The 20996-nt window shown below is 42.7% G+C and overlaps 1 protein-coding gene across 1 annotated transcript in view; it reads right to left on the minus strand.

Moving 5' to 3' along the window:
* The window catches only part of CDH13 (cadherin 13), a 647236-nt gene that overhangs the window by 378209 nt on the left and 248031 nt on the right, over window positions 1–20996 (minus strand). The window contains exon 4 of the mRNA XM_082366865.1: window positions 4580–4724. Within this exon, the coding sequence (XP_082222991.1) occupies window positions 4580–4724 (145 nt within the window). The remainder of the gene's footprint in view (window positions 1–4579; window positions 4725–20996) is intronic.

Genomic DNA, 20996 nt, shown 5'->3' on the forward strand with positions numbered 1-20996 from the left:
CCTCAGGCTCTCAGAAGTTAGACGATGAGGCTTTAGCTGCTAATCTCTGCCTCTGTTCAATAGCCTCAAGAAGAGTCAGCACACAACTAAGCAACGGGTATCTCTCAGGACTCAGAACACACACCTCTAGGTCCTGTGGTCCTGTCTTCTCTCTAAAGAGAAAGGTCAATGTTACATTCACCTTTCTCAGTTACATAGTTTGAGGACTATGATATTTTCCCCATTACCTCCCTCCCCTGATGTATCTCAAGCTGCCCCACTTGTCTCGGTGGCGGGCTCCCTTCTCCCAGCTGCCCCTGCTGACAGGCAGGGTGGCCAACAGCATGGAAGCAACAGCATGGAAGCAAAAGCCAGTTCCTGTATCTTGTTGGAAGATTTCCCCTGAGCTTCTGGAACCCAGCTTGCTGAAACCCTGCTTGTGGTCCCAGCTGACCGAAAGGGCCTGGGAATTAATTAAAGTCCCTCTGGGGAGAGCTCTTAATGGATGTCTGCCAGGCTTGCGGGATGGATAGCCCAGCTCCCTGGATCCTGAGCTGGGGTAACTCCAATGTGTGTGTTTTACGTCATTTCCCAGAGCCCTCCCTCCCTAAGGGATCAAGCTCAGAACTGCCTGCTCTGGCAGCTGGCTTAACGCGGCACCTGAAATTGGCTGGCTTCCTTTTCCTGCAGCTCTCCCCACTCACGATCCCGTACCTGGCAGGTAAACCACCCGCCCTCAGTCCTCATCTTAGGGTCTGTTTCTGGAAGCCCTGCACACCATTCCTCATGGATAGCCCTTCTCAATGGTGCCCAGAGGACCACCAGTGGCAAAAAACACTGGGGAGCTGGTGCCAGCAGGCACTGCGGGGCCCTGGTGTGTGCGTCCTCCAGGAACGTCAAGGGTCCCAGCCTCTACCTACCCCCTACTTGTGAGGTCTTGGCACGCACTGGGCATTCAGAAAACGTCACACTCACACGGAGCTCTGGTTTTCTTTGAGGAGCAGCCAGGGCCTGGGCGCGGGTCCCATAAATCAATGCCTTGCAACTCCACAAAAGGAACAGTCCATAATCTGCAAAGTTCAAAAACTATTATTTTCTGTTGATCTTCCTTCATCTAGTAATGATTCCCCAAAACGATAGCCTGGAGTTTAGTGCTGAGCAGCTAGAAATGGCCTCCTGTCTGCACATACAGATAAATATGGGTGACCTTCCTCCATGATGGACTGGTGCTGACGGCATCTGGGTACACTGCAACATGAAAACGATGTTTGGTTGGTTGGGAGATGGATGTTCTTTCACACAAACTGCATGTCTTTTTGCCTTGCCTTCCCTAAAGGATAGGCTGCCAGAATAATAAGAATAATTGGAGCATTAACAATACACTGGCATTTCTTAAACACTTATTATATTCCAAGCATTAAGCATTAAGAAGCACATTGCCTAATTTACTCATTGCATAAAGTTTTCTAGGGTAGGCACTATTCTACACCCACCCCATCTACAGACAAGGTGACTGAGGCTTCTAGCAGGTTCAGTAACCTGCCCACAGTCTCACCTTGTTAAGGAGCCAGGCAGAGCATCAAACCCAGCTCTAGGCCACAGTGCTATGTTTAGGACCAGCTACATAATTTTTGGGGTTCAGTGCAAAATGAAAATGCAGGGCCCCTTGTTGAACAATTATTAAGAATTTTAAGATGGCAACAACAGAGCATTAAACCAAGCGTGGAGCCCTTCAGAGCCTGGGGCTCTGTGGGGCTGGGCAGGTCCCACCCCACGAAGCTGGCTCTGGTTATGCGGATGCAGAAGAAAGTGATGTGAGTGATGAAAAGGGCTCCCATGTTTAACATCGTTTAACCCTAGAGATGGAACAACAGCTCACATTAAATGAAAAATGACTCAAGGAGCCTGGCTCTTTGGTCAGAAGAGCTGGTTATTTTATCTCAGGAGCTAAATCAAAGAGTCTGGGCCTGCAAAGAGTCTGTGTGAGAGAAGGTGCCCAAGAAAGAGCCTGTGCCTTGAGGCCAGACGCGGACCCTGATTCTAGCTCATCCACCAGCTAAGGGACTTTGGGCAAGTTCCCGGACCCCTTTGAGGTTCAGTCTTCTCATCTGTATGATGGGAAGAGTGGTGCCCAGCCCTCAGGGCAGAGTGGAGGAAATGATACAGTGATAGAAAGTCGTCGGCACACAAGTGCCCATCTAAATGCCGGGATCATTCAATGGCTATTTTCACCGTGAAGTTTGTGGGTCAGTTGAAAGAGCACATGATTTGAAGGTTGATGCTGCAGGTTGAGTCCTGAACACTGTCCCCCATCAGCCATTTGTGTGAACTGGGCAAAGTCAATGAACTCTTTCTGGGGTCAGCATCCCCCTCTGTGAAATGGATGTGATACAAGGTCCACAACACGTAGGATTCCATAAGCCACAAACGAGAAGGACATTGTGGAAACAGAAGAGGCGATCATTTCTCTAGCCTGTCAGGGCTTGTTGTTATGACTTACAAGTGGCTTAGGTTGGGAGGGGACTGGAAAATGGGTCTCACCTTCTTTCCCAGCTCCCCACTGTCCTTGCAGACGCTTCGGGGGCCATCTGCCTGAGCTCTCCCACAGGGTGCTAAGTAAGCTAAGTGTTTTTTCCTCTGAAACTTTTCCACAACATTTCCATATTTTTGACCTCAAATTTGACTGACTCCATGTCAATTTCTGCTTTATAGTCCAACCCAGAGGGTACTGAGAAAGAAAACAACGATTCAGGCCAAATTCTGCATAGCTGGAAGAAACTACTCCATACAGATATCCAAGTCTTTATGTATTTTTATAGGATAATACCAATCATAAATAGAAGTTTGAGGTGATTTATGTTTTGCTGGGTATGTGTCCACCCTAACTCAACTGCTTTGTGCTTTAACAAATTCAACAAGCATAAAAGATTCCCTTTTCCTTTGAAAATACGACATGTATATAAAGCAATAAAATTTGAAATTTCTTTCTCAAGCTTTAAAGAAGGGCACAGTGGGAGAAAAACTGGACATTGTCTAATCATATACACACATAATATACAAAGACATATACATGCTCACAGCCGACTCGGATGTAACCACTGTCATTTACATTTAGAACACTCTTCCTGCCCATCTCGAGTTCCAGTCACTCACATTCAGGGCCCGGGTACCACACATGGAAACTGGGAATCATTTTTCTGCTCTGCTCAAACTCCAGTCTCTTTAACAGCTTTCCCTATCAGTTTTCCTAACCTGTTCTGCACATCAGCTTGTTTAAGAAGATTTCCGTAAGCATCCAACCCAAATTCTAGGGTGTGTCTCACCAGAAGCCATCTCTGCATCAAAAGCAGCCCACTGAGCAGTGCCACGGGGAAGGTCTGCCCTGAAGTGACCTGACCCACCTTCACCTGCCCGCTCTCCATCTCTCCAGGACGTTGCCCATAGGCCCTCTCCTTTTTACAGAATGCATTCAAATCCCAGAAGGGAGAGGGTGCTTCTGCCCCTGGGGATCTATCTGATGAGGTGCACAGAGGCCCAGCTCCTCAAAGCTGAAGGGAGCTTTTAGGCACCTTGCATACAATTATTCACCTGGTAGTCTAGGCAGGTTGCCATGACAATGCTTCCAGAGCCTCCCGTATCTACATGTTATTGATACATCCCGTCCATTCAGTAAAGGGGGAAAAAGAACCAGCTAAAGCAGCCCCTGAGCTTCCATCTCCCATCGGCCTGAGGAGTGACTCCTTTGCTTACAGCAGGCGTTTGGCGTAATCCAGACACAGCCACACTGACACTCTTCATGTGGCATGTTTTCACTCAAATGTATTTGAAAGCTAAAAATCAAAGTCCAGCCTTAAAATAGGGATTTTTCTACTTTGCTCTTCACTTTCTCAGGCATTATACTCAGGAGTGACTTCTGCTGCTGGTCATGGAATGCTTTAATTAGTAGCTATGGGCCAGAAAAGGGAGCTCTCAATTCTAAAACCTTCTGTGATAGAAAGGTTAAACATGGGGAAAAGATACCAGGAGTTCCATAGTAACCTTGAGTGATTTCTGTAACACTAGGTACATGTATTGCCAGAGAGAGAAATAAAATGCTTGCTTTTGGCCCTTTGACCAGAGAGAAAAGTTTTCTCCATCCATGTCTTCTACGGAAAGGGAAAAAAAAGTCCTACCCATTTTCCCCAAATGGTTCTTATTAAAAGGCACTTATGAAGAGAAATAACTGAGGAGCTTGCAGTGGGGACCTTAATTTTCTGCAAAGTCCCACTATACCACAAGCTCAGCCTTGGGCCCTCACAAGGGTGAGCTAGATATTTACATGGTGTCCGACATCAGCCATACATGGGAGACTGAGATGTCGGTCCTCCTTGAAGGATCACCTTTGGGCACAAGGGAAGACATGTTCCTAGTGTGCAACACGCCAGTCATGTTCTGAGTCGCAGCTTTCCAGCTCTTGCTGCTATCCAGGGAAATAATATGTCAGTGTTGATGCATGACAACAATAAGTCAGAGCGGCAATGAAACAGTCTCCGGAATCCCCAAAGATCACAGGATGCCACTTCCCAAGCCATTATGCGAACGGTGAGCCAACGTAACATACCTGTAGGTGATCCCTCCATGACGTGGCCAATGTAAGGGCCTTCCCGAAAGATCGGTCTGTTGTCATTCTGATCAATCACGATGACTTCCAGAGGGACCGGCCCCTCGAGAGTTCTACCGTTGACATCAATGGTCTCCACGAGTAGCTATTGGAGGAAAGAAATTGGGGGAGAAAGAAGGCATTCATTCATTATGAAAATTGAAGTCGGGTTCTCTGGAGAAAGAATGTAGGTTATATCAGCAATTTTATGAGCCCTTGGCAATATTCAAACTTTGGTCTCAATGGATAGTCACCAGGACTAGAATAGAAACTAAACATTACAGAATAAAAGACAAAGATCAGTTCATGTTAAGTCCCACTTGGGAAATTTACAATTAATTCATTAAATCTGCAAAGGAAGTCCAAAAAAAAAAAAAAAAGGAAACACTAAACACCAGCAATCAGTCACAGCTGAGAAAATATGCTTACATTGTTTCTGTTTTTCCAACATCATTATGCTTAAAAGGAATGTTATGCTAATAAAAAGAACTGACTAAGCAGTTATGAACAGAGTATATTAAGAAATAACCGAAAGTGTTTATGGTAATATTTGGGAGAAATTCAGGGCAGTAAGTATTTATAGAGAACCTTCCTGAGGCAAGGAAGGTGCTTGCTGGGGTCCTGAATGAAACCGTGGGACTCCTGCCCACCAGGCCTTTATAATCTAGCAGGGATTTCACAATTCCATACAGAACTACCTTCAGATCTCAAGGCTGAAGAAAATAGCATAGAAAAACCAGTTTTACTGTTGCATGGTAACAAGGAATTATGTCGTGGCTTTTCTAGTGAACCATGCAGACTTTATGCTCTCATTTCTGTGCCTGATACTTCCTTGATTTAACTCAGTGGCCACAGTGACACTTCTTGGATATCAGTGGTGGTCCCTGCATTGGGACCCTGTTGAGTATTTCTGTCAGAAAAGGTCTCTGTAGCTGGAATCCTTGGGAAATGGTCTCTGCAATTGGAATCCCAGCACACCTTCTCACTAGTCATGTGACCTCAACTCATACTCTTAATCTCTCAGTTTTATCATCTGTAAAATGGGATCATAAAACACTCATTATTAGGGATAATGGTAACCAACATTATCCAGGGCTTACCGAGGCTCTCTACTATATTAACTCACCTGATATTCACAGTGACCCTATGAACCATTTCTGAGGAGGGAATGAAGCCAATTAGAGGTTAGGTGGTGGAGTCTGGATTTGGCCCTGTGAAGTCAGTCCCCAGAGTTTACATTTTAAACTGCTATAAACAATGCTTCTAGATCACTTTATATAATGCCTGTTACGTAACTCATCTCAAGAATATTAGCTGCTGCTACTGTTGCTACTGTTATCATCAATACTGTTGTCAAAACTAGCCCTAATTAGGAAAAGAAAAGAGAAACACGTTTGTTATACCCCACCTGAATGTGTTATAGACTGGTTTCACCCTTTGGAAAGTCGCATGGCAAAATTCACCACATCTATGAAGGACACATACTTTGTTCCATTTGGATACCACTCTGGGTTCTATTTGAGACAGGTTGCACTACATACATGGAAATACTTTCTGCAGTGTTATTTCTAATAATGAAATTACACTGGCATCCACTAAATGTCCAGTGCAAAAAAGACAAGTTGAATGAATGTGTTTGTAGCAAGATGCTAGAATACAGCCATTAGATAATTATTCAACTTTGTTGATCTACTTAGAATACTGTGTGAAAACACAAAAAATAGCATGTGTACTATACATGTGTGATGTACACATGTGGACAGAATTTGAAAGTAGTAAGCAAACATGAAACCAAGTATACTTGGGTAGAGGAATTTGTTTTTCATTTTTTCTTTAACACTACTTCATCCTTTCACTAACAAATAACAAATTCACACACACACACACACACACACACACACACTTTGATTTCTGGGGTAGATAAAATAATGCATGAGTACCTTAGCTAAGAAGAAATTAAATAAGCAGAGCCTTTTAACATCTGCACACAAAGGAGATCTTACAGAGAATGAGCTTTTATGCTGATTTTTAAAGCTACTATGAGAATACTGCTAAACGAAGAAAATAAAAATCAAGCTTTGGGAGCAATTTCTTGTAATAATGAAGGTCTGGCCTTTTGTCCTCCCAAAATTGCCAAGAACTTGACTTGGCCTTCATCCTGATCAACTGTATCTCCTTAGTGTCTGTCTTTCCATTATGTTGAGCTGGATCTAGAGTCTGCCCCTCCCAGTTCTGACAGATCTGCATATTTGGCAAATGTGAATTCTGTTCCTCTGTCTTACTTGTGGCTTATGACACTAGCCAAGTCTTGTAGAATGTGGGGGATTAGGATTCAGATGCAAGATGCATTAAGATGCAAGATATGCGGTGTCAATATTTAATCAAAATATTCCAAAATGTCATTATTGGAGGCAAGGATTTTTTTTTAACATCTGTATTGGAGTATAATTGCTTTACAATGGTGTGTTGGTTTCTGCTTTATAACAAAGTGAATCAGCTATACCTATACATATATCCCCATATCTCCTCCCTCTGGAAGCAAGGATTTTTGAGCAACTAGAAAGTACGATAAATCCAGTCTCATGTTAACCATTTCGCTCTAAACTTTGCCCAGCGGGTGGTCCTTCTCCCAGGGATCAAAGCAGAAACTCAGAAGCCACCCTCTTCCCTAAGTGAGGCCTTCTATCCCCAGCCACTCCATCAACGAGTCAGGTCTACACTGCTTGTTCTGTCTCCTGAATTTCTCTTAAATCCACCCTCTCCTCTCCAAATCTATCATCACCTCCAGAGATTAGCTTCTGACACTTCCCACCTGGGCCACTGCAACAGGCACCTAATGGGTGTCCCTGCTACTAATACTGCCTGCCGTAATCTATTCTCTAAGGGGTTTGTGATGGTTAATTTTATGTGTCGACTTGACTGGCCATGGGGTGCTCAAATTAAACGTTATTTCTGGGTGTGTCTGGATGAGATTAACATTGGAGTCTGTGGACTCAGTAAAGTAGATGGTTCTCCCCAGTGGGGGTGGGCACCAGCCAATCCACCTGAGGGCCTCCATTCCTTGCTGCCCTTAGTGGTCTTGCTTCTCAGGCCTTCAGACCTGGACTGAAATATATGCCATCGGCCTCCCTGGTTCTCAGGCCTTTGGACTTGTACTGGATCACACCACCAGCTTCCCTGGGCCTCCAGCTGGCCCAGGCAGATCCTGGGACTTCTCAGCCGCCATAATTGTGTGAGTCAGTTCCTTATAACAGAATCCTACTGCTTCTGTGTCTCTGGAAAAGGCTGACTAATACAGGCTTCCAAGATGCCTTTTCAAAATTTTTATTTATTTATGTCACCCCAGAATGGACACCTCTCAATCGTTTCTCATTCCTCTTACGATAACAGCCCATTCCTTTACTGTGACAAGTCTCTTTATCATCTGGCCCCAGCCCACTTCTCCAAACTCATTTCACATCACAAGAGAGCCCCTCTATTTCTCATTATCCAGCTACACTGATCTTTCCTCAGTTCTTCCAATCATCCCATTCCTTCCCAACACAGGTATCTTCATGTGCAACCCTCCTAGCCGGCATGAGCATCCCATCTGCCATCTGGTCAGCCCCCATCCCTCCTTCAGATCTCAGATATCACTGGCAGAGAAGATCCTTCATTACCGCTCCAGACTACCTTGGGTGTCCATGGTTGACACTCCCACGGCACTGGTACCCTGCCTTTATAACACTTTCCATAACACGTAATTGCTTATTTATTTGTGTGACAATTCAACTAATGTCTGCCTCTCCGGCCCCATCAAGACAGAGGTGGGGTGGGTGTTCGTGCCCAACAGCAAATCCCCAAGGCTGAGATTCAGTGCCCGGCACACAGCAGGCACCTGACTCATTGCTGACTGCATAGAGCCCTCCTGAGAAGAGGCAATCCCTCTTTAAGAGACAGGAGTCCAAAGTTTTGGCCTCAGCTTTGGCCATCTGTCCTGTCTCTCCATTCCTGGCACACAGAAGCTGACTGTCAGTCCCAGGCTCCACGGACCGAAGGCCAGTTGACTCTGTGCAGTCTTAATTCATGAACAAGAACCACAGTGGTAAACAACAGCCAAGTACATTAAACTGATTACTTGCCTTTTGAAAGAAGGGAACTAACATTTATTTGGTGTCCAATACATGTCTGGGCTTTTTATGTGTTGCCTCATTTGGCTCAAAACAACCTAGAGAAATACCCATTGCAGCAAAACTCAGAGAAATTTAAGTACCTGGTCTATGGTCAAAAGCTAGTTTGTGATCCAGCTGGATCCAAACTTAGATCTGACTTGAAAATTTGTGCTGTCCCCCACTGTGCCCTTGTTTGCTAAATGCTCTTTCATGGACTTTCCTTACATTTTAAAAATTCCTCTTTACTAACTATGTTATTTACTTAATAGTTTTGCTGTACATAGATTGTTATGTTTCACTGATGACTCCTCCAAGGCCAAATTATCCATGAATTCAGGGGTATGGTGAGCTTATTTAAAATCTTTCCTAATACACATGAAAATACGTAAGAAAACACACCATGAGCCTCTATGTATAATGTGACACCCTGCCACAAGTGACAGGTTGGGAAATAGTATAGCATCAGCCTAGCTACAACATGTTCCCTTCTGGAATGTCACAGACTTTCTGAAAAGAAAAGAAAAGACTTGGACCTCTTATAAATGTAGCTCTCAAATGACCAAGGTGAATAAAATGGGGAGGGAACAAGGTACGCAAATCACTCTTAATCTGTTTAAGGAAAAATTACTTTATGCAACACTGGAGACATGAAGATACCACATGAAGGTACCACATGAACTAATCGCTCCACTTCAGGGGCCGTGGTAGGTGGACACCAGGTCATTGGGTCCTGTGTGTAGGGTGAGAGGGAGCTTGACCTCTGAAATGGGGAGGAGGTGGTGAAAAACCACAGGAGTCAGAATGGAAGCTACGCTGCCAGAGGAGCTCTAGCTGAAGCACATGGGGTCCCCTCGGTTATCATTCCTGAACCCCACTTCCTAGGTTCTCGATTCTCCTTCCATATCCTGGGGGTGTCTCCACCAGAAGTGGGAACTATCAAGTCACAACATGCAAACTGATGACTCTTCAAACCAATTACTGCACCATAATAATGGAGATGGGCTGTGCACGTGCGTAGACAAGAATCCCTTAAAAAAACAACGCGACACAAACGTAACAAGCCAAATTACAAAGCACGTACAAGCACACTGGCCTTTGGTGTCACAACAAGCTATTAACATCTTGCCCTTCATTTGGCTTATTCTCTTTGCTCTGTTTATGAAAGACACAATTTAGTCAGACAAAATTTGATACTGTGATCTGATCCAAAGGGATGAACTGATGAAAAACAAATGCTACAAGGTTTTTTGGGTGAAGGCCAAAATGAAGACACTGGCTCTTAAAACACAATATTTTTTCTATGAGATGACCCCAGTAACAGATGTCAAACCTGGATCAATGAGATAAGAAACAAAGTGTGAGATACACAGTCTATAGACTCATGAGTCATTTTGAAGTAAAATAATTTAGAAAACACTTCAGTGACCTTTTTGAACTCTGATAATTCTGCTTTGGGCTAAATGTTCAAATGAAGTAAAACATACACAACATAGTAAATTACTTATTTGAGATGATATAGTTAAACTACCGGTTATCAGTGGAATGCGTGAGTGTTCACATGCTTTTCAACCATATGTTTTTACATCACAGAAAATGAAGAGAATTTATGAGCTATAACTCTAACATAACGTGACTCAGTTTCTCTTTTGGACACAGATATGATGTCTCCTACCCAAATGAGTAGGTGCCCTCCAAGTTACCTCTTTGGGACATAAAAACGTTTTCCGACGTGGATGCTGCTTTGAAATACCTGTTTAGGAAATTCTACTTGAACCAATTTATAAGTCAAAAAGATGGGCCTTGTTCCTTTCATTCCAAATACCATCTTTTATAATAAGAATAGTTATAATGCTAGAAATGCAAAATGATAACTAGAAGTTTGCTGCATTCAATTAGGGATATACAAATGTCTAACAAATATTAGACATCTCCAGTTATATGTGACTACAAGTTTAGACATACAGATTTACACAAAACCTTGAAACACATATGAAAAATAAGATGCCAGCATTTGCCTCCACAGAGGAGAAGGATAAAGAAAAGATGAGACTCAATGACTATGAAGGTGCTGTGAAATAAGCACCGGGTTCCACGTTAGGGGAATCTAAACTTGATATGATATTCCTGGAAGGCAGTAGAAACTATGTCTTGAGAACCTCAAAGATGTTCATAGCTTTAAAAAAAAATTCGATAAAAATTCTATGGAGATAAAGAATCCCACAGAGATTTTGCATAAGTAGGCTATCGTGAGATTATTTATAACAGATGATCTCCAAAATTAAGTGCCTCGAGTAAAGAAGGCACTGATAGATATTTTTATTGAATTTTTGTTTGCAATTCTCACACCCTCCCCACCTACCAACATCTCATAAAGACCAAACAAGGGTTTTCCACCAAAGACATCCTCCCCGATCACTGAAATTACACTAGACTTTGAATCAGAAAGCCTGCCTTCAAATTTCAGCTCTGTTACCTATAAAGTGGCTGTGGTTGGCAGAATAATGACACTCCTAAAGAGTTTTATGTCCTAATCCTGGAACCTGTGGATATGTAAGGTTACCTGGCAAAGGGGAATTAAGGTTGCTGATCAGCTGACCTTAAAATAGAGAGATCAGTGTGGATCGTCTGGGTGGGTTCAGTGTAATTATGAGGGTCCTTAAGAGAGAGGAAGAGAAGCAAGTCTGGGTGATTTGATGTGAGAAGGTACCTGACCAGCCATGGCTGGCTTCGAAGGTGGAGGAAGAGGCCATGCGCCAAGGAGTGTGAGTAGCCACCCGAAGCTGGAAAAGCCAAGGCCTGCTTCATAGCCTCCAGAAGTGAACGCAGGCCTGCTGGCGTGTGGTTTTAGTCCTGTGAGTTCCATGTTGGACTCAAAACCTATAGAAGTGCATGATAACAAATTTGTGTTGTTTTTCATTGCTACAGTTGTGGTAACTTGTTACAGCAGCAGTAGAAAATTGATACTGTGGCCACATCATTAATTGTTCAAACTGGAACAACTTTTAGAATGAAAGCAGGTACTATCAACAATTAAGGCACAACAACAGGTGGAAATCAAGACTGTCCCAGGCTAACTGGGTCACACGACGAGCCTGTCTTATTAAGGAACTTCACTTCTCCATATCTAAGTTGGCGCATGTAACAAAGGATGTTTAGAATGTCATTTTTCTCTTTGCTAAAGGAATAAAAAGATAAGCGAGTGTGTGTAGCACACACATAGGAAATTCAAAACAAAGCTTTGTTAGATCAGATGAGGTTTGGTGACTTGGGCATTTGTTCACTCCCAACAGACCTTTCTTTAGACTTTTGCAAATGTGGATACAGTACCCTCGATTCAATTCTTCTGTGTCAGCCATTACCCCCTCCAAATTGCTTTCCTATTACAGTAATCTAGATTTCTCTTTCACACCAATCATTTGCATATTCAAGTTATTTTTCTCAGCTTTATTCATTTATCGAAGTTGAATCTCATTATGGACCAACTCCTGGAGAGTTCCCAGGGAAAAGATATTTTTAGCCTTTTTAACATTCCTCCACCTTCATTTACACAGTTCTGTGTGTAATCTTCCCCTTTATGGACTGGACGTGGTGTTTACAGCTCCCTCAAAAAAATGATCAAAGAGGCAATAAAGGTTTCCTACTTGTTAGATTATTAATTAAAGATCTTGATACTACTATCAAATGTTCTTTGAAAAGCTTGCTTTGCTTAGAGCCATAGTATTTCTTTACTGAATGTGAAATTTTACTTTTAAAGTATGTTTTCCACCAAACATAATGAAAACACTTTTTCTTTCTTATGAATGTATGCTCACAACCACGCTGGACTTTGAGGGCATTTTTCTATTTAACTTTTGAAAGTAACTTTAATTATGTGGAAGAAATCTATGCAGATATTCAAAATAATTTTATGTAAGCAGCCTGGGTAAAGTCCCAGTGAATATCCTCTACCCCAAGAGAGGACACAGGCTGAAAATTTTAATTGGTTCAAGTAGAATTTATATAAATCATGTATGTTGGAATTATGCCAGATCCATTAAAGATATGTACAAGGGTTAAGGGGATTTTCGTGCAAAGATGAGAAATACAATACTTTTAAAAACAAAGCTGTAGGAGAAAATTATGGGCGATTTTATTTTCACTTGCCCTTCTTCCTTCCTAAAGTGAAATTCAGAGGAATAGAAAGCAATGAAATACGTTTCTTTCTTTCCTTTTTTTTTTTTTAGTTTACAGATCTGAAGTCATTTAGTTAAATAAGTATTAAAATGTTTTATGAAACATAATTTTCTTCAAAATTAAGGTTGAAATATAAAAATTTAAATTATAGCCTAATAAATCCAGATGGATTAAAGTATTAGGAAGAAAAAAGTCTATTTTTTTGAATATTTGAATATTTATGTAATACAGTAGGGAAGGCCTTTCTAAACCAGTATTAAAGGCACAAGTTATTATGTGCATTATTGAGAGGTTAAACTACTTAAATGCAAGTTTCTTATATCACTAAAATACAATAAATAAACAGAAAACTAAGCGAAATATTTGCATCATGTAAAACAGAGGCCTACTATCCTGAATATACAAAGAGCTGGTTAAAAATCAATAGGGAAAAAACAACAATTAGCAAAGCAAGAAAAGAAAAAAGCAATAAATATAACATTAAAATGAGATGGTTTTTTGCTTATATAATTGACAAAATAATTAGAAAAACCTAATAGTATTTGACAAACTTGTCAGAAAACCAAATCTCATACATTACTGATGATACTAAAACATCTTTCTGAAACGCCATTTGTCAATATGCATCACAAGCCTTGAAAACATGTGATTCTACTTGCTATATGTGTGTGCCAGGGAATAAGGGGTGTTTAGTAACATGTATACTCATTTCAATATTGTTTAAAAATAGGAAAAATTACAAACAACAGAATGTTCTACCTGGATATTGATGAAATAGATTTTGGTATTTGCACAAAGAATACTATATTGCAGAAATACTTGAGGGAATGGAAAAATATTAATGGCATGGTGTTCACTGTATGAATTAAATAATCCAATTGCTAAGTAGTACTACGTGATGAAATTTTTGAAAAACAGGCAAAGACATTACACTATTAAAATTATACTAAAATATTAACAGTGGTTTTATTGCAGGTAATTTTTTTTTTAACTTGGCTTCTCTACACTTTTCTGGATTTCCTATAATGGGCATGTGTTAATTTCACAGTTAAAAAAAGAATATATAAAATTTATTTTGAAATTGACTACAGATTGGCTACAGTTTATCACAAATGGGGAGTTACGGGAACCTGTTAAACTTTAGGACATCTAGTATCTCTTAGTACTGATGATTAATGGGAAGCAGGGGAACATTAGGTTTATGAGATCATTAGTATTATGGTAGAAAACAGAGGGTGGTTGGCTTTTCCCAACTTCACAGGTCTTTGATTTTGGATAAAAAAGAGTCTCATGCATTTGACAGAACTTTATAATATGGAACTTGGTCTCATCAGCTTTATTTTCTGAACCATCACTGTTATCAATGTCTGCTTCTTCTTTGAAGCTTCACTTTTTATTTTATTTATTTATTTATTTATTTATGGCTGTGTTGGGTCCCTGTTTCTGTGTGAGGGCTTTCTCCAGTTGCGGCAAGTGGGGGCCACTCCTCATCGCGGTGCGCGGGCCCCTCACTATCGTGGCCTCTCTTGTTGCGGAGCACAGGCTCCAGACGCGCAGGCTCAGCAATTGTGGCCCACGGGCCCAGTCGCTCCGCGGTATGTGGGACCCTCCCAGACCAGGGCTCGAACCCGTGTCCCCCGCATTGGCAGGCAGACCCTCAACCACTGCACCACCAGGGAAGCCCTGAAGCTTCACTTTTAATCTCACTGATAAATTCTGAGAGCCAGCAAAGAGCTGAGACTCCAAGTGTGGACTTAGGGTTGAGGGAGACTTGGCTCCAGGCCCTGATTTTACTCCTTATCAACTCTGTGATTTTAAACCTATTCAGTTACCTTCCTAGAATCTCAACTTTTTCATCTTTAAAATGGGAGAATGGGGCTTCCCTGGTGGCGCAGTGGTTGAGAGGCTGCCTGCCGGTGCGGGGGACACGGGTTCGGGCCCTGGTCTGGGAGGATCCCACATGCCGCGGAGCGGCTGGGCCCGTGGGCCACAATTACTGAGACTGCGCATCTGGAGCCTGTGCTCCGCAACGGGGGGGGCCGCGATAGTGAGAGGCCCGCGCACTGTGATGAAGGGTGGCCCCCGCTTGCCGCAACTGGGGAGGGCCCTTGCACAGAGGCGGGGACCCAACACAGCCATAAATAAATTAATTAATTAAAAAAAAAAAAAAAATGGGAGAATGGGACCTGTCTGATGGGGCTGTCATGAGGTAAAATACTTGACATTCGTAAAGCATTTAGCAAAACATCTGGCACATAGCAAGTGCTAAATAAACAGTGGCTGCCAGCATCCTTAAAGTGTTTTGTGAAGCAAGAAAAATATCCTTAGAACATTATGGTCTTGATGAAGGTTCACAAACTCAAGCATCTCAGGGAAGTTGCTGATACGTTGCAGAAGCTACCTGTAGGAAACTGAAGCTCATTTAGAATCAAGAAGATACACCAGCCTCTTGGTGCCAAGACCTCTGTTCAATCTCCACGTGAGGAATGGATTCGGCCAAGTTCATGGGCCCATGCCAGATTTCTCCTCCCTCTCTCTCTCCCACCCTGTACTCAGAACCAATGTGACCTGGGGAAGGTGTCAGTGACCAGCTCAGGCCCACACTCTGGGGACTCAGCTGTGAGATGACCTCGTTGTTTTTCTGGCTCTCCTCAGACATCCAGGTCCCCATTGCTGCTATATTGGTCCTGCTGTCTGGGCTTTGGACTGCACGTCCCTGGGTCCACTTAGCCCTCTGGGTTGGCCTCAATTCCTGTTCCACTTTCTCCTTTGGAACAATGCCTAGGGTTCCTTGCCCTCCCAGGCGTACCTTTATCACCCTCCGTTTCCAGACTGGGTCCCCCCTTTTGGTGGCACACTCTCATCTCCAGGACAGTGACAGCAATGCTCTCTTTTTTAAGTAAACTTCTTATTTTGAAATAATTTTTTATTTACCTGAAGGTATAAGAAATAACACAGAAACACCCTGCACCCTTTATCCAGTTTCCCCCGTTGGTAACATCTTATAAAACCACAGTCCAGGATCGCAAGCAGAACACTGATGTCAATAGAATCCTGGATTTTATTCAGATTTCCTGATTTTTATGTGTATTTGTGTGTGTGTGCATGCACATATGCCTGTGGATTTAGTTCTATGCTTGTGTCCATCACCCCAATCAAGATATAGAGCAGTTCCATTTCTGAAAGTTTCTCTCATGTTAGAGAACGATGCTTTTAAAATTTTAAATTATTTGTGCACCTGTATTCATAGCATCATCATTCATAATAGCCAAGAGGTGGAAGCAACCCAAGTGCCCACTGGTGGATGAATGAATAAGCAAAATGGAATATATACATACAATGGAATATGATTCCGTTTTAAAAAGATAGGAATCTTGCTACTTGCTACCACATGGATGAACCATGGAGACATTATGTTGAGTGAAATAAGCCAGTCACAAAAAGATAAATACTGTATGATTCCTCTTATATGAAGTACCTAAAATAGTCAAATTCAGGGACTTCCCTGGTAGTCCAGTGGTTAGGACTTGGCGCTTTCACTGCCAGGGCCCGGGTTTGCTCCCTGGTCGGGGAGCTAAGATCCTGCAAGCCAAGTGGCGGGGCCAAAATTTTTTTCAAAAATTAAAAAAAATAATAAAGTAGTTAAATTCATAGCAACAGAGAGAATGGTAGCTATCAGGGGCTGAGGGGAGAGGAAAAGGGGGTTGTTATTTAATTGGTATAGAGTTCCAGATTTGCAAGATGAAAAGTCCTGGAGAGCTGTTTCACAACAATGTGAATGTAGTTAACACTATGAACTGTACACTTAAAAGTGGTTAAGATGGAAATTTTTATGTCATGTGTTTTGTTACCATAATTTAAAGAAACCCTTTCATTTGCATGGGAATCACCTGGAAATGTGGATAATGCAGACTCTTGGGACCCAACCCCAGGGATTAGTAGGTTCTCAGCAAGGCTCAGGAGTCTATGTTAAGTCATCCTGAGTAATTCGGATGCAGTGGCCTAAAGACTGCACTTTGGGAGAACCTACTCTGCAACAGCTCAATTCTCCTCATGTTATTGCCAAACAGAAGGCGCTAAGACCCAACAGAGACTGCCTCTGGTTAAGGCGGGTTGACTAGCAGGGCAAAAGCTTAAGCTTGCTACTTATGCATAAGACCCTTACAGTAATGAGCAACACACATAACTAGGACCACCTGGCTTTCATCACTGCCAAGATGCAGCTGAGTGGTCCCCTTTCCTCTTCCCCATTGTTTCCTTAAGCATTTCAAACTCGGACACTGTCTTCGCATGAGAGGAATCAAAATGAGCTCCTAGGTGAATGGTGGTGTAGCTACTGAGTTGAAGAAGACTGTGGCCCATCAACTCTTTCCCCAGGCCCAGTCCATCAGCTGGTCCTGTCATCTGTACCTTCTCTCCTCGGAATGTGACCATCTCTCACAATCTGTTTGTTACCCTCGGGCTGAGCCACCCTCTCTCACCCGTGTTGCTACCAGATCTCTTAATTGCTCTCTCTGCTCCTGCTCTTACACCCACACTCTGTTCCCAGGTTACCTTTAAAATGAGAATTGGACCTTTTGCTCTTCTGCTTCTCAACCATCCCACACAGATTGTGTCCAAAGACCTCGCTGTGGCCTACAAGTCCCTGGCATGAACCGTGGACGCACCTTGACCACATCTTCCATCATTCTCCCAGAATCCTTCAGTCCAGCCACACATTCCTTCGAGTTCTTCGAGCCTGTTAACTTCCATTCCAGGGTCTTTGAAAATACTGTTCCCTCACCTATAAATACCCTTTCCCAAGAAGTTTTTGGGGCTCGCTCCTTCATTTCATCATTCACACCTTCTGTCAAAAGTGAGGCCTTCCTTACCTGCTTGATCAAAACTAGCCATCCCTCCATCACTGTCCAAACCTTGTCCCTATGTTGTTTCCAGGCTCTTGTTACACGCCTACTATGCAGTCATTTCTTGTATCTCCACCACTCCTACTAGGAAGTCTGCTCGCGAGGACAAAGAGTGCCTGTCTGGTTCCCACAGCACAGTAGGACAGTGCCTTCCACATAGTTGGTTTTCAATACATGTAACAAATGAACAATAGATGAGTTGAAGGCTTTAAGTTTACAGGGAAGTTTCTTTTTTCCAGAGGACAGATCAATATACAAGAAAGAAATAACAACCTATCTTTCAAGAATTCCTTGAGGGTGAATCCAGCTAAAAGGCACTGCATGAAGGATTCAACAGAAGCATATTCTGCCTATTTCAGAGGAAGAAACCAAGTTCAGTGAAGTTGTTACAACTGTCTAAAGTATGCAAACATATTTTACATGGGATTATTCACTGTTTGCCAATGACTGATAGAAAATTATTTTGTTCTGACACACATATTACTAATAAGCATATTTAAATGAAAGAAAATAAAGCAAGTGGAACTTAACACAAATCCTAGCTCGCCAAAATGATCCCATCTGTCCCTGCCTTTATAAATGAGGTAAATGCAAGTTACAAGAATTGACTCATATTTCTTACATGATTCCGTCTTTACCATTCTTATAACCTTAGCTCAGCATCTCTTCTCTGATTTTTTGCTTGTGCAAGAAAATGCCTCATACAGCCAGGCATGACTGTGTCATCATCAGATGCATCCTGTTAGATTCTTCTGGATTTCCATCCAGATTGCTCCACCTTTTCTCCTTTGGCCAGATGCCCCCACCTCAGTTTGGTGCACAGGTTCTAAGCTTCAGAGTACAGACCGTCCACTCTGCATCCACGTTGCAGTCAGCCTGCATTTGGCTTTGTTCTGGGCCATCCAGCTTCCCCCTGGCAAAGAGACACCCAACTTCCTCAAGCATCCTGGTCAGCCCAGAATGAAAGTGCCAATGCAACTCATTACTTTGCTGATGACATCCCTTTCTGCATGCTTCTGGGCCTGCAGAGACGAGTAGGTGTACAGCTCTCCCTGCTACCTAGATGGTGCAGCAAATGGCCCAGGAAGCATGACACTGCTGTGTGAAGGGTAAGTGCTAATGAGCCATAATTTATCTGCCATCTCCCTTCTCTTATGAGTTCTGTTACACTGAACCACAGGAAGCTGCAGATTTTGTAAGTCAAAGATAATCAAATATTGGTGATTCCAGCTCAAATGCGGCCTGCTGTCTGTTTTTGTAAATCAAGTATTGGAATACAGCCACGCTCATTCATTCACCTATTGTCTAAGGCTGCCTTCACATTAGAACAGCAGAGTTGAATAGCTGCAGAAGAGTCTGTGTAGCTCACAAAGCTTAATGTATTTATTATCTGGCCCTTTATTTATTTATTTATTTTTAAAGATTTTTTTTGATGTGGACCATTTTAAAAGTCTTTATTGAATTTGTTACAATATTGCTTCTGTTTTATGTTTCGGTTTTTTTGGCCACAAGGCATGTGGGATCTTAGCTCTCTGACCAGGGATCGAACCCACATCCCCTGCACTGGAAGGTGAAGTCTTAACCACTGGGGTGCCAGGGAAGTTTCTATCTGTCCCTTTAAAGATAAAGTTTTCTGACCCATATTCTAGAACATTCAGTGTGGAAGGAGGCAGCAGAAAAATACCCAAGAAATAAGAATTTTGATGTAGATGATAAGCCCAACTTGACACCTGGACATCTCTTTAACTAAACTCTCTCATTATTTATTCATTCAACACATATGTTTGTGCCCCTACTATACCTCAAGTTCTGCACAAGGTCCTTCATTTACAATAGTTTAAAAACGGAGCCTTAAGATTTGTTTTTAGCTCATCTAGAGCCGCCACCATTCAGTGGAATTAAATTAGCATTATGTAAATAATTATTAAACAAGGAAGGATGTAATAAGGAGATCCCACTTAGACTGTGGGTGGGGGAAGCTGAGGGAAGGCCTCTCTGGGGGAAATTGACAGGGGAAGAGGAGGGAGAGGGTGTGAACAGAGCCTGCACCTTTGAGAAACTGCACAGAAGCCAGAGGGACTGAGCAGATGAGAAAAGTGCCAAGAGTGACATGGGCTGGGACTGAACAGGTGGGCAGGGCCAGGTCCAGTGGGGCCTTGTAGACGATGCGAAGCATTTTGGTCTCTTTCCTCAGGGTGACTTAGCACCTCTAAGACCCTCTCATGGAGCCACTTGGAAAACACTCTGGCAGCTCCTCAAATGGTTAAGCACAGAGGTACCACAGGACCCAGCCAGGTCACTTCCAACCATACACCCAAGAGAAACGAAACATAGGTCCACACAAAAACATGTACATCAATGTCCATAGCAGCATTATTCATAAAAGCCAAAAGGTGGAAACAATCCAAATGTCCGTCAACAGTGAATGGATAAACACAATGTGGCCTATGCATACAACGGAACATTATTCAGCCGTAAAAAGGAATGAAGCACTGTCACAGGCTACAACATGGATAAACCTTGCGAACATTATGCTGAGTGAAAGAAGCCAGTCATAAAAGACCATATTTTTTATGATCCCATTTATATGAAATGTTCAAAATAGGCAAACCGATAGAGGCAGAAAAGTAGACTGGCGGCTGCTTAGGGTTGGGGAGGAGGAAGAGTGACTGCTAAGGGGGACAGGGCTTCTTTTGACGTGATGAAAATGTTCTAAAAATGACTGTGGCGGTGGTTGTCCAGCTCCGTGAATATACTAAACGCCACTGAATTGTATACTTTAAATGAGTGAATTGTATGGTGTTATGACTGTTAAAATATCATTTGTTAAGTGGAGCACAGGGTGTCAGATAGTGAGCCATGGTTCAATGACAGACCATGAGAGAAACTGAAATAGAGAAGTTTATTACTCACAAGTCCTGCAGGAGGGGCCCCATGGGGAGGTCAAGGCAGAGTGCAGACAGAGAGCAATGGGACCTGGGGTGAATGCCTTTACTTAAGTAAAGAAAGTGAAGTGGTGTCGGGTTCCTGGGCTAGGGCCAGACTGGCAAATTCAAACCAAAAGAGCAGGGTTTTGGTAACTTCACAGGGGTCTTATCTAAGAGGTGAGCAAGGGGAAGGCCCTGGGACTCAGGGGAGAATACGGAAGGC

The sequence above is a fragment of the Balaenoptera borealis genome (genome assembly GCF_965194805.1).
Source record: "Balaenoptera borealis genome assembly, chromosome: 19".
NCBI lineage: Eukaryota > Metazoa > Chordata > Mammalia > Artiodactyla > Balaenopteridae > Balaenoptera > Balaenoptera borealis.